The sequence below is a fragment of the Pagrus major genome, chromosome 11 (assembly GCF_040436345.1).
Source record: "Pagrus major chromosome 11, Pma_NU_1.0".
Taxonomy (NCBI): Eukaryota; Metazoa; Chordata; class Actinopteri; order Spariformes; family Sparidae; genus Pagrus; species Pagrus major.
The window spans coordinates 29,324,698-29,339,473 of record NC_133225.1 but is presented as its reverse complement, the minus strand read 5'-3'; the positions used below and the strand labels follow the sequence as shown (position 1 = coordinate 29,339,473).

Below are 14,776 nucleotides of genomic sequence, written 5' to 3'. Positions count from 1 at the left end.
CTTCAAAACCTATCAACCCCTCTACTATACATCCAGTCTCTCTGGGGGTCTCGACTCTCTCCCTGAGCGGGTGACAGTGACATGTCGGGTGTCTGTCTGCTGTGGGCACGGGCGTGGCACAGGTGCCTCAGGGGGGGTGTCCCACTGCACGCAGGTGAATGCGGTTTCGCCTGAACAAACCCCTGTCCGTCTGAACAAGGAACGATCTAGGAGTCTCTGCTTGCCTGACAACAGCGCCAGGAATGTGTTCAGTTGTGATCCAGACCTTCTGTCCTTGTGACAGCTCTGGCAGTGGGCGTGCCAGGTGACGGCGGTTGAAGCGTTTCTCCTGCTTTAGACGTCCTTGCCTGTCTGCCTTCTTAAACTCTTTCAGGTTAGGCCATCGTGGGACGAGTGATGTCGCAGGTTGTGGAACAGTTGTTCGGAGGTGCCTCCCCATCAACAGTTGGGCTGGAGAGTAACCATGTTCCAAGGGTGTTGCACGGTAAGCAAGGAGTGCTTCGGTTTGATCAGTCCCTTTCTTCCACAGGCTTTTCACCGTGCCTACTGCGCGTTCAGCTTCCCCATTAGCTTTCTGTCCAGGATCCCTACAACAATCCTGTCTCTTATGAGTTCGTCACGGAGTGCGCCAAACTGGCAGTACTCGGCCAGAGTGTGTACTGATTCAACACTTTCTCCCTGCTCCTGGTGCCTCATGTTGAATTTTGCCCTTTCATAAATTACCTTATGTTTCCCTACACAATGTGCTTCAAAGGCCTTTTTCACCTTTTCATATTTCTTTTTGTCTTCTTCGGATAATGGCAAAACGCTCAAAATATCATCAGCTGCATCTCCTAAAGTATACAGCAGAGAGTTCACTTGGTACTCCTCAGATTTATCAATGAGGCCTGACGCCATACGAAAGCGTTCAAATCTCCTTATCCATTTAGGCCAATTAGCTGTGTCTGAAAAATCAAAACTATCCGGTGGAGATATTTGTACTGCTGTGGTAGCCATTGCGTGTGTTTCTACTTGCTCTGATAGGCTTGCACTATCCTCTTGCTACGAGAGCGAATCCTCTGATGAACGTTCCCTATTCTCTGGCGAGAGCGATTCCTCCAATGAACTTTCACTGTCCGCGTCACTTTCACGGTTATCTGACATGCCCTGGACCAAAGCTAGGGAATTGCATTGACTACTACTACTACTGCTCACTGAATGTCCATTCCTTTTACTGGTGAACCGCTGATGGATTATTTGATCACTTTCCTCTACTCATGCTCCGCGCAGCTTCGAGATAAAGTCCAATCTGTTTTTCCTTTCCAGCCGATGTCCGTAGGATGCTAGCCTGCCTGGCTTTAGCTAGTTAGCGACACGCTAGCCTGAATGGCATTCACGGTCGTGAAGGTAAGTCCTTTTTCTTTTCACACTTCCTCTATCCTGTGGCAAGGCTCCGGAGTTAAAATCTTCTTCTTTGAAGATTGCACTAACTCTTTTTAACTTCTGACACCATGTGTTATTATTATGAATGAGCACAGGCGAAGACCAGCATGTTACGTTTAATAATGTACTCCCGTGTTACGCATAAACATGTCCCCAGTACAACTTAAAGGGTAACTCCACCAATTTTACACATTAAAGTGTTTGTACAGGTCTTGAGGAGTACTACGTCATAAAAAAAAAGAAGTATAGTCTCTTGTGGCTCCAGAGGAAGCTGCATGTCATCTGATAAACTGCCTCCAGTGATGTCACTCAGCGACTACGTTGCATTGTGGGTAATGCAGGCACCAGGTTTTGTGTGCCTGATGGGTGCTCTTGCCGCCTCGCACTGGGTTGAGATCATCACTGTTCATGCCCCGTCTGTTGAAACCAAAAGTGAACGTTGACTGGTTATTTTAATCCAAACCTTGATCTAACGTGCAGTTTTAATAAGTTTAAAAGTACGAATCAAAGTCATTGAACTTGCAGCTTTCCAGCAGAAAACTTATCGTATCACTACCCAAACTGTCTCACAAGGCAGACCACCACCTTCCATGAACATAGATGTGAGGTGAAATATACATATTTTGATCAACAATGTGAGACGACAGGCTAAGACGGTTACGGAGATCACCAAACGGCCCCTGCAAAACCCCGCCCATCAGTGAACAACCAAGTTGCAGTGATACCCATCTCTGGTTCAGCTGTATTAATTTTGATCATTTGTTTCTAAATTTCTAAAAATGGCGAGTTCATTACCCATAATGCAAATAAACTACTGAGTGACATCACTGGAGGCAACAGCCACTGCACTGCAGATTCCTCTGGAGCCACAAAAGGCTTTATACTATTTTTTTCACATTTCCTGTACACTCAAGATCTGTAGACACACACCTTAATGTGTAATATACCTTGTAATATACACCATATTATAAACCATTTATAAAAGGGGCAATATGTAAGATTACATGCAGATTAAACTGCGAACTGTAGCAGCCGTTAGCTAGTGAGCTCAGATAGAAGTGCAGCTAGCGGTCTGGACTGGGAGCTCGGGGCACCCAGGGGACCGTTTGTGTGTACACTGCCAGCTGGATAGTGAAGTGCTAACTTCAGTAGATATTTCACAAATAGCACATAGTCGTCAAAACGTCAGAGCTGTTATTGTTTCCTGTTCTGTTAACTTTGGTTGTTTTTTTTGTTTTTTTTTACAAACTTTTTAACATACTGCTCCTTTAAGCAATTGGTTACTGTAAAGTTGCAACTGATGTTTATAAACCTTTACAAGTGATTTATAAAGTATTTCATTGTTAACAGGAAAGTAAATATTAACTGAAGTTTGATTATTGATAAATTACCATTTATTTACCACTGGACGGCTGTGGCCCAGGAGGTAGAGTGGGTCAGTCATGTAATCTGAAGGTTGCTGGTTTAATTCCCCTGCTCCCCGGGCTGCCTGTCGAAGTATCCTTGAGCAAGATACAGAACCCCAAATTGCTCTCTGCCATCGGTGTATGAATGTGTGTGTGAATGGGTGAATGTGACACAGGTTGTAAAGTGCTTTGAGTGGGTAGTAGACTGGAACAGTGCTATGGAAATGCAAGCCCATTTACTATTCATTAATGATGGTTATCATAAAGTGTGACCACATTCTGGGCCCGTTTTGTGAAATGTAATTTAAATATAACAGTGTACACTGTTCCAGTCAGATAGGTTTCTTTTTTTTATATGACTTTTTACTCCTCAATCAAAATGGATAAATATCAGAAAGGTAACAGCTCTGTTAGTCAACAGCTAGCTGATTCACTGAGCTATGCAACAGTCACTGGGTGCTACTAGGTGCAGCCCATTATTGGTTAGTGAGCTTCGCTTAGTAAACACATTGTAACTGAGCTAAGTTAGAGCTCAGCAGCTACTACAGGCTCCTAGTTTCCAAGTTGGCCTTTGCTGCTAATAATCACATATTGATAAAATATATATGATGTTTTGTGATTGTTGTTCAGTACAACTTGAAGTGCACTCAATTGGAACTGCAGCCCAATCACTTCACTTTAAGCAAAAACTTAACTTGTTTTCCTAAAATATTATTTAAGTGGCTCAAAATCATTGATTTAAAACAGAATTTAGTAAAATATCAATATGTCTGAATCAACACAATATGAAAGTCGATATAAGATAATATTGAATTATGTCCCAGCGCTATATATCATGTACTGTATGTATAGCTACAGATAAATCACACACACATGACTGCAAACAAAGTGAATTCAGTACATTTAATTGTTAATTGATTCATTGCACATTTGCTCAAGTGCAGTCATACTCAATGTAAAGCTTTTAAAAAATACAATCTCAGTCATCTCTGACGTGATTCTGAGGGCTTTCATGTTGATTTTCTTGAAAATAAAATACAGTATATGACAGATAAACCTTCTCTTTAGTCATAGTCTTTGATAATTCTGTAAAGTAAACATTGAGAAACAGGGCAGCATAACTGGTCAACGTCAAAGATACTTTCATTCATATTTAGGTAGTGTAACTGTCGACATAATACATGTGCATTTCCCTTTGTCTGTGTAAACACAAATTGTATCTTTTTTTTTTGAGTGCGACATACTTTAATTCGAGGAGAGCCCTCACATTAACTGTAGCTTGAATTACCAGCGTTCTGTTGGCACCTGAATTATTATAAACACCAATGTTGAGCAGCAGCACTTTTTGTGCATGCTCATTATCGCACATCTCCTCTAGTCTCCCTTTCAGAAATAGCTCCACAGGTTTACAATACTTAACAGTTTTTTCTCAAATTAAAAAAATAGTTTGAATCATCGACTGTACACAATACCAAAAACAATGTGCTTTTCCCCATATAGTGTATAGTGCTGAGTTCAACATGCCCCCCATCAGCTGTAGTTACAGTGCGCCCATCTCCCTTTACTGAGGCGGGTGGTCATCACAGGATGCATCAAGGAGGCCTCTCTCCGTGAAACTTTCGGTGTCTGTACCTGCCGTTCTTTTCCTTGGTCATGTTGATACAGGCGTTGTGCTTGTTGCTCTGCAAGTGGTTCCAGTACTTGATGAGTTCATTGGGGTGGAATTGATGGGATGTGATCAGGTGGCTGTACTTACAACTGGAGTAAGACACCCGCCAATGGTTGAAGAGGAACTCGTTGGGAGGGGGCACTGGGTCGATGCGCAGCTTCGCCAGGCAGATCCCCACATAAACGTCCTCCAGGTGCAGCCTGCGTATGCTGAGAGAGGCCTGGTAGATCAGCTCGGCCATGTCCCCTGAGAACACGTACCCCGTGCCCGAGCAGAATATCGGGTAGCGCTCGCTTGGGTACAGCTCCGGTGGCATGTACCACTTGCTGTCTTTGTTTCGGTTTGGTGCATAGCCCCTCATCAGGTAGCCAGTGAAGTACCTCTGCTTGGGAGGCAGCTCTGGCTTCAGCAGCTTTTGGATGAGATACTCAGTATTGACAAACATGTCGCTGTCTGTCTTCATCACATAGGAGGCATGTGGGCAATAGGTGGCCACCCAGTTCATGCCCATCAGGGTTTTGATGGTCAGGTTGTAGTAAGTGTCCTGATATTCCTGTTGGATGATGTCGTGGTAAACACGACTCTCTTCCTCTATGCTGCTCTGGAGGGAGGTGTCTGAGCTCTTTCCTGCGCCAAGCAGAAAAAGACGGACGAACCCCAGACCCATGGCTGTGCTCTCATTCCCCCATGTCTGGCGGATGGCGTTGCGGGCATCAGCCTGGCCGGGTTCTGCAGCGATTAGTAGGATGAGGAAGGGGGTGCTGTCCCGACACTTGAAGGGCTCGTTCAGGATGTAGCGGTAGGGCTGAGCACTGAGCCTTCCTCCTACACCCATTTCCTTCTGTAAACTGTTGTTAGTGCTCATGGAGTCCCCAAGCCCCATTACACCCATCCTGGCTCCTCCTCCTCCCCCCCCTCCTCCTGCCGCCTCCCCCGCTGCCCCATCTGCCTGCTGAGAGCTGAGGTTGAGCAGAGGCTTTGGCGCTACATATCCCGTCTCCTTCCACAGGCTCCTCAGGGAGTTGCTTTGGTTGGCTTCTCCCTTGGGACTGCGGAAGCCCCTGACTGTGTAGGCCAGCGGGTTCTCCCGGGGCCCACTGCGTCCCGGCAGCCATTCCTGGTGGCTGAAAAATAAGAAGAGGGTGAAGAGCAGAGCGAGCGAGAGGAGGCCGGCCACATGGGTCCGGAAGAGCGAACGCTTGACGGTCCAGGTCATCTTGATGGGACAGCAGTGCCGCCGTCTCCACTGCATGGTGCAGATCGGGGTCGCAGGAGGCTGCTGCTGCTCGAGAATGGGCGGCGGCGGCGGCGATCACATGCAGTCACCTCAAACATGTGGTTGCCAACAGTCAGAGGGTTATCTGAGCTGGCAGATGGGTTGGAGTGAGCCTCCTGGTGGAGTCAGGGGAACGTTTGAGCCCCCCAGTGCGGCTTGGAGCAGGGTTGAAAGGGCTCCTGATGGAGCTAGGAAGGCGATGATTCTCTGGCCATGGAGGCTTCTCCCTGGCGCTTCTTTGGCACTGCAGACAAACACAAGATCATGCTCTATGTCTCGACTCCTTCAGGATACGATAAGGGTCACCTCCTCTGTGTTTGCTCTCTCTGATCTGAAAAGAGAAACAGAGAAAACAGTCTTGGCAGTTGTCCGAAAGAAGCTCCTATTCGCTGGCACTGAACAACATGTCAATTGTCTGAATTATAGATGTGTTTTTTATTCTATTTGTGGGGACAAGTGAGCTCATTTCTTCATCATTTCATTTATGATTTGTTTTGACATACTCTGAATTAATTTCTTCCAGATGCAAAAGCCCTAATTAGAGCTTTCTGTGGATGCAGTGCCCACTATGGTAAATGGCACTTTTGGTAAGGAGACTGAACATTTTGAAAGGGAGAAGCTGAATCAATACGACAGCGTTGTAGCATCTTTGATTGGACAGGAACATAGAACACAGACGACTCTGGGGATGTGGCTTCCTGACGAAAGAAAAATGGGAGATTTAGAGAATCACGTTGCGAGCAGGACAGTGGCAGAAGGGAAGAAAGCTGCTGTAAAAATTACTGTGCATACAGAGCATCTGTATGGTTGAAAAAAACAAGGCACATCCAGATGTGTGCCTTGTTGCTGGGGTAAAGCGTGACATGTATTTTTAGAATAAATCAATCTCACGGTAAACACAACTGACTAAATGAGGACATGAGAAAATCTCCTCAATCATTACAAACTTATCTCACGTCTAAAAATAGTGAATAGAAATTACTTCTTGTGGAAACTATGAGCTGGCTGTCTGGTGCTGGGCATGGTGAGATGGTAGTTTCCTCTTGCATGTCATTATTCAGCTTAATGCCTGAGGCATAAGTATAAATTGCAGGTTTGCTCAACGTGGTGCCGGCTAACGCTACTCTGAGCCGCTTGGGCGAGCGAGTGTCATCAGCCCCCTACTGCGCGTCGACAGCTAGGGAGGAGATGCATCTGTCAAAATGAGTTTTCAGGGTCCAGCAGGCAGTGGTGCCGAAGCCTGAGCCAGCCTCTGGCGATAACAGCCTTCACCCGCCATTCACCTTCCACCTTCAGCTTATCAATGCTCCCTACTCTCTAGTCGAGACTGCCCGGGCTGCTCGATCGTCCAGGCATAAATACAGGACGTACAAGGAAACGTGCACATGATAATGTACACATGCAAACACACAGAGATGCAGCAACGCAGGCTAAATGTGACGTGAGTGATTGCATCTGTTGCCCACAGGGGACTCATGCGCCGAGGGAGGCACAAAGGCGATCACGTATGCGCACGCTTCTTCTCTAACCCACCAAGGCAAACAATCAGTTTGCACAAGCACAAAATTTACTATGCGTTGGCACATAATCATATGCACAGCAAATACTGCACACATAATCATTTTTTGTGTTCAGACCCACTAACATAAAATCTAACACAGAGCAGACTTAATGATATACAACACAAACGTCTTGCTGCACACTCGTGTGTACAGACTCACGAAAGATGCATGTGCACATCACACATAATTATGTCCCGACTAGACACACACATCATCATTTCTGTTCTCTCTCTCTCTCTCTCTCTTACACACATACACACACACACACACACACACACACACACACACACACACACACATCACCAAAGAAAACAGAATATGCCAGTAGAGGTTGTACTAGACTCTAGTGAATATTAATGTAGCTGCAGGGCAGGTTTTAAATCCATCCTTCCTTCCTGTGTTCATTTATTGACTTCCTTTATTGCCTTTTTGTTTATTTGTTTACTTGCTCTATATCATTTGCAGACGCTGAAGAACACGGCGTTATTTGGTGCAAACGCTACATGCCGGATAGTGCGAGGCAGATTTTTCTAAACTTCCAATTTTCATTTCCTGCTATGTTTGCTCATTCATCATGACAACTGGCAGGGAACACGATACCCTTTTCAGGCGAGTGTGCTTACCCAGCGCAAGCAATTACAGGAGAATGAGAGGGGCCAGGGCCGGCTTTGTTTTAAAGGTTAACATACTTTACATCGAAGCATATCCAGCGCTCGAGAGATTTCTGCTGTCAACTAAATGAACATCTGGTTACACGAGCTCTGATGAAGTGTGCACACACAGAATGGCGTAAATACACGTGTACGCTGAGATACACACACACGGAACGGATGCCCACACACACCCGCATCCAGCCACCCACACGCTCGCACGCAGACGACCATGACAGGTTGAGTGTACGACTTTGTTTTTTTGTTTTCCGACGTAAATGCCAATTTCACTGGGAGGATCAGACATCCATTTTTACTTCTTAGCAGTTCCATTTAATCTGCCAATGCCTCCCCTCATTAATTCATTTTCTTGCCTCCCATCAATGTCACTTCTATGCAAGCCAATTAGTTACACTAGCACTAATTAAAGCCCCAGCGATTCTGCAGCGGTCAATAATCAGAGCGAGGGCTGGGGGAGTGACACAGTGACATACTAGGCATACATTATAGTGTCGTCTCCACCACATAGGGAAAACAAGGAGGAAAAACCTTCTACAGTGAGGTATGAACACCATCCTCCACAGTTTGCTTTCATTCTTTCCACGCCAACATAAACAGCCGAGCCCATTTTTTTGCCTCCACAATGTGTGTAAGGCAGGCAGAACCAAATCTGCGACCTTCATTCAGTAAAACAGTGCTCTTTGTGATAGTGACACATTTTCACAGGAAAAATACAGCTCCCGTTTGTTAAGAGTGGCTGTTCATTGAAGTTAGAGGTTAAATTCTGCGTTATGGAAACAGGCCTGACTGATTATGTAGCCGAGTGAGGTTCCCGGGCTGTCTAATAACACTGCCTTGAAGCAACAATCCACATTTATGATTTATTTTAATATTAAGGTTGGGTTGCAGCACACGGCCTTCATCAGACTAAAGAAAAGTGTGGGGTTTTAGAAAAATCTCTCACAAAGGCTGTACAGCACAATGCTACTTTCAAAAAGATCCATTGCTTTCTGGATAAATCAACTGTCTATAAAGTCTGGAAACAATCATGTAAAAACGCTTTTTACATTTTATTTAGAGCACAAAATACTATAGTCAAAAAACTCCTGATATTCAGTTTACTCTCAAGTATGACGAAGTAAGAAAAGGCAGCAGATCCTCGTGCTTTAGAGGATGGAAGCAGATTATCAGATCACATATTTTCAAAGTAGCTTCTGAATGATTATCTATCAGTTAATCAACACATTCTGAGCTTCAAGGCAGTACTATTCCTCTAAACTTACGTGGTGGAATGAAGCACATTCTGCAGATTATCAATCAGAATCGCTCAGTTCTGTTTTGCATTTAGTTTTAGTCTTGTACTTAAAGATGTATGTCACCACTGGAAGATGGATAGATTTTACATTGTGGTGCTACATGACCAGAGGAAACAGGCCTGTGGTATATTCCCTTCTGCCCAAAATGTAGAAAACCTACAACAACCAGAATGCACTTCTTCACTTTTACTTCAGTGCATTTTTTAGGCTTTAATTAAAGACTTTTAATGGAGTATTTTTTACACTTTAGTATTTCTAGTTTTATTAATTTAATGACATTTTTTGTCATAACTCAACACTGAATGTTGAAGTAGTGGCTATATTTTTAGCTTTAGCAGCAATTACTTATACTATAAGATATATAGCTCCTGATGTCAGAAAATGATGCAGCCAGCAGCTATAAATGAGTCATGTTTTTCTTTTATCTTCTCTCTCTACTGACCAGTGTTTTCAATTTTGATGCAGGAAGGTTTTCAAAGTCTATTCGATACCCAGCTGTTTTCTAGGAAATGAAAACTAGGCTATTTTTGATCCATTCCGCCTGAATTCTGGAGCAAAACAAGTCCAAGATGCCTTCACTGACCTCAGTCTGTGTCTGTTTAATGCTTCATCATAGACTGGTGAGAGTACAGTTGCTACACCCTGTTAATTTGATGGAATTTGAATTTGCATCCACTGTTCTGTCATCATTTGAGGCCCTGCCCTGGCTCTCAGTCGTCAAGGTTAGGACTCCAGCTGGGGGCCAAAAACCAAACCTGGCTATTGAGATTTGTGGTTCATAACCATCTTTATCATCTACACCTGTCACTGTACTGCTTATTTTTGGCAAGATACATGTGAGCTAACTTGAGTGCCAATGAGGCTGGCCAAGCAGAGCAAACAAGAGTTTCATAATCAGCTTTTGTTCTCTCAAGAAAAAGAATCTTTCTTGGGAATTCAGTTCCGCACTTTGTTCAGAGCAGTCACTTGAAAGTAAGGAGGCAGCTGGTGAGCCCACACCTCTCCCCTCGACGCTCGTCTCAATCCCTCCTCGTCCTGGTCACTTTCCTCGTCCCTGTTCAGCTGCACTCTTTCTCGACAGTCTGTCATTGTCTGGCTCTTGTTTTACCAACTGATTGCAGTGAAGAGTTCATAAGGATCGCAGAGAAAACAAGTGAAATAGAGGTGAGGGGTGCTGAGGTCGTTACTCTCTCTAACTTTCACTCTCCGTCTGAGACAGACAGTTATTTGACAAGCTGGTCGTCCCAATTCTCCTTTACCAAGGTAAAGTATAAGGTTTTCATCTTGAGAGAATTACAATAAATAATAATTGTGCAGGAGTGTACTTCACAACAGTGTTTTGTTTCCTGTTCTTTTCAGATCTACCCCTGCAGCCTTTGTGGACGAGAGACCAAAGACACCACGTATCAAACATCTGCTGTCGTGTTGCTAACTGCTAACTCTGCTTGCCTGCAACTTGTTTTGTTCAAATGCAACATGTGGTGTTCAGGTGTAACAGCTTACGCATCATGTGGACATAGCCTACATTTTTAAATGATATTGTTATTTCCAGATACCCTCTGGCAACAGCAGAAAGTGTGCTTTTTATTATGTGTATTTATAAATATTGAAGTTTTTACTGAAATGTATTTGTCCAGTGTTTAAATTTAACTACTGGCCAACAGGTGGCACTGTCCACTGATTCACTTTGTCCTTTAATCCCCTGAATGTACCTATGTCCATATAGCTGTTTAGGTTCACTCAAAGAAAAACAAAAACTCTGAGATTTAAGCCACAACCCAAAGTGAATGAAATCTGCGACGCCTCAAACATTTAAATTGCACTTAGAAACAGAAACATATCTTTGCTGTGCACAGTTTTCACAAAAACAAATGTTCTATCCGATAAATAGCCCCAGTAATTTGAGTGAGCTGACCCTTTGAAAATGTCTGTGACTCAACTAGGATAGCACCGCTGGGAGAGGGAGGGTTGAGTTCTCGCTAAGTGTTGCAGAGCAGATGAGTGACACTGGACGGCCAGCTGTGGTTTCTTTTTTTTTTTTTTAGCCTTCATCACTAGAGGCTGGTCAGATCTGGGCCAGGCCATCGGAGCCACCCCATCACACAACATGACCATATCTGATCCTAAAAGGGTCAGTTCAACCCAACTACACAAACACACAAAAACACATCTCACCTACCTCTAAAGCTCTCACTCTGCTTCGTTTGTCCACATTTTGAGCGTCTCTGAGACCTTTTGCCTCGATACAATAGAGGGAGACATTTTGTTTGGTTACAAAACTGTTCCAATAAAAACAGTTCCCATGATGTCAGGGTGTCAACCAACAACACCAGGAGCTGTGTTTCTTTAAACATATTTTGCAGATGATCTTTCTAGAGCCCGAATGAAACGTTCATCAGTCAATAAGCTGATCAACAGATAATTAATCAGCAACTATTTTGATGCTCGTTCAGAAAAACATTAGAAGATTGTTTAATTTTTTATTTTTCAATTTCCAAGTTTTAGCTTTGTGCCTTTTTTTTGGACTAAACAGTATTTTTTAAAGCAAAATAATCAATAATGAAAAAAATAATTATATATATTTTACATGCACTTTTTCCCATGTTGTGAGCACCACAGATGTAACCCCACTGGCCCACATTGTAACAGGGTGGAGGCAGAAATCTCACACTTGCGTCTCAAAACTTCACCAGGTGAGGCCAAAACTAGTGAGAAAACGGTTTCTTTTGTGTGAACTGACCCTTTAACACGAGTCGAAGCCATATAATGGAGACGTACAGAGCAACATTTAGATTCATTTGTCCTGTAAAAAGAGACTGTAACAAAGGAACAGCCTCTTAAAACTGGACTCAAAAATACAAGAGACCTCTGGGAAATAAAGCGTTGGCAGCTCGGAGCTGCTGTAGCTGTAGTAAATATTATATGACAGTGATTTTCTTCCACTCGCTGTGACTGATATCCAACCCTGGTCATTGCGCTGCTGCCAACTTATAGCACTGAATTTAATTCTTGCAGTATTTCTGTTTTACATCGTTAATAAAGCCCGGCCGTATTCTCCTCGCTCTGACCCTTATTCCGGGGGGGTGTCAGCTCAGACGCCACAGCCATAAATTATGAGGTGGTTTGAAAATTAGACCCTATTAAAGTTTCACAGTCTAGTGGGCAAAGTGAATACCCAGATGGTGAGCTTAGCAGCATTTTTTTTTATTTTTTAATGTCCATCTCATCATTTAGCAGATATCCCCCAGCATGCACAGGATCCAGTGCCAGAGTTCAGGCAGCTGGACGTGATGAAGTGGATAAAAAGCTCTGTTAATTGAGCTGGATCAATGGGAACTCCCTGGCCTCGCCTCTTGGCAGGTCCAAGAAGGGGTTTCCTAAACTTGGATCTATGTAGGCGAACACAGTATATACTACTGACCCCTATTTGATGACGGTGATTGTGCCTTCAGGAGTCTCTGACAGGAGGAGAAATGAAAAAGCTCTCGGCAGGGAGGACTGAACTATCATTCACATCCATCCTTAGGGAGTGAAGTGATGGTAAAATGTAAGTATTCTTGATTTTGCACCTGCCCGAGGGCCCCCTGAGTGTCAATGCAACATTTAAGGAAGCCACTGGGGGGGTCCAAAAAGTGCCTGATGGAGAGGAGATGCAGGATGCTGGGACACAGAGGAAGGGCATAGATGGCTGCTGGATGGATTGATGGATGGATGCATACTAGTCAAGGCGGCTGGAAGAAGGACGGCTGGCTGGCTGGATGTAATGGAGGGGAGAGGAGGGCGGGGAAGGCTAAATGAATAATGAGAATGTGGAGGACTGATGAGACGTGCAGTGCTGCGTAGCCTACCTCCTCCTCCTCATGCTCCTGCTGCCGCTGCGGCTCCTGACAGGGCTGCGGTCGGCCGACGGAGTGTGTGAACCCCGCTGCCTTCACCCGCCATCACCGCCTCCTCGGACTGGGAGACAATCTGCGCTTTAATGGCTCTCCTCTTCCAGCTGCCTCTCCTCTAATCACAGTGACACCTCGGATGTGTTGTCCACGTCTTCATCCCCTCAGGCTCAACGGACCTGCAGCTTTTTGGTTCCCCTCCTGCTGCGACTCCTCCTCTCCTCCTCTCCTCTCCTCTCTCTCCCGCTCCTTGTGAGTTATAGGCGTCCCTCTACCTCAAATATTTTCGCTTTCACTGTTGTTGCCTGATCTTATCCCAAGTTTATCTCCCTCTCCAGAGCTGTTATTAAAAGGTAAAGAATGAAAGAGGAGACGCTACAGCATCCACAGCGCTATCCGCCACAAGGAGGGGAGAGCAGCGGCGGCGGAGCAGCAGGAGTGCGGCTGGTCCTTCACGATGCTCCGCAGGGCTGATGTACAGTCTCGGCGCAGTGAAAGCGACGGAGAACTGAAAAAAAAAAATAATATCCTCTCCAACCTCAGAGTCCAGTCACTGCCAAAACATGTTCCCAGAGTCCTGAAGGGGAAAAAAACAACAACTAGTCGTGTATCTTCGCCTACCCGCTCCTTCTTGTTTTTCTTCTCCTCAATCTTTCCACCGCTCCGCCTTGGACCGACCCCTGTCGGATTTCACAACCGGGCAAGGCAGCTACTGGCCCGGGCAAGCTCGCTGTAAGACACCGCTACACTGACGGAACTCTACCACGTCACTGCATTATTAGCGGAGCATCTCACGTGACCCCGTTAGACGCTCACGTTGCGTTCATGGGGTATGGGTGAAAAAAATCCCTCCTCAAACAAAGACACACACACACACGCACACACGCACGCACACAAGCATGTGCGCGCACATAAACACGCCTAAACTCTAAATGTGCTCCCGCATATAATTATACAGAATATGTATTAGATCAACTGGCAGTCAGTTTTTAAGTTTGACACACCTGGGCTCCAAGCATTGGTTTGGATAAAGTCATAAAAAGGTACAGTGTAATTTAAAACTTATTGTACAAATACATGGTCATTGTGAGGATACCCATAAAACGGTTAGAGTCCAGATGAAACAGTATCTAACTTCCATATCGGACATGCTGGTTTAGGCACGTCCACAGACAGACCCCAGACTCCACAAGTTCCCTCATGGCGGGTTAACTATCTTACCCGGGACTTTCACTGGTTGCATGAACGTTGCGGAAGAACTCCGCTGCGGTTTTAATCCGTGCTCATCCGCCACCCGCACCTGCTCTGGTCTGAGTGCAGCACGGCGCAGCACTGCCGGACAGCTGGAGGTACGAGACCGAGGAGTTCCCGCGATAATTACAGAATCACGCGCAACCACAGTTATGCCTATGTGTTAAAAATAAAACAACAAGCAGACAAAAGATTAGTGTTCCTAACTGAAGGATAGAAGAAGTGCTTGTATTTGTCTCTTTTTTGGGATTTTTGTGCTGGCGTCAACACAAAGTGTTTTATTCTAAAAAATTAACCAGATGTTATGTTGTTGTTTGGGTGTGTGACTTCCTGT

General features: G+C 44.8%; 1 protein-coding gene across 3 annotated transcripts; it reads right to left on the bottom strand.

Annotated features, from left to right (window-relative positions):
* Nucleotides 1-3,717: 3,717 nt before the first annotated feature.
* Nucleotides 3,718-14,516, bottom strand: b3galt2 (UDP-Gal:betaGlcNAc beta 1,3-galactosyltransferase, polypeptide 2). 3 transcript variants are annotated; one of them, XM_073475791.1, is made up of 3 exons: nucleotides 14,413-14,516; nucleotides 13,150-13,768; nucleotides 3,718-6,104 (listed from the first exon to the last, which is right to left on the bottom strand). In XM_073475791.1, exon 3 carries the CDS (start codon nucleotides 5,747-5,749, stop codon nucleotides 4,421-4,423), a length of 1,329 nt encoding a protein of 442 aa, XP_073331892.1. In that variant the 5' UTR covers nucleotides 5,750-6,104; nucleotides 13,150-13,768; nucleotides 14,413-14,516; the 3' UTR covers nucleotides 3,718-4,420. The 3 variants fall into 3 exon arrangements, with proteins under 3 accessions (XP_073331892.1, XP_073331891.1, XP_073331893.1); XM_073475790.1 differs by lacking the exon at nucleotides 13,150-13,768; XM_073475792.1 differs by lacking the exons at nucleotides 13,150-13,768; nucleotides 14,413-14,516 and adding an exon at nucleotides 12,723-12,926.
* Between the last annotated feature and the right edge of the window lie 260 nt (nucleotides 14,517-14,776).

Excerpts from the sequence above, each read along its gene's own strand:
- b3galt2 (XM_073475791.1), bottom strand. The coding sequence starts at position 5,749 with ATGCAGTGGAGACGGCGGCACTGCTGTCCCATCAAGATGACCTGGACC.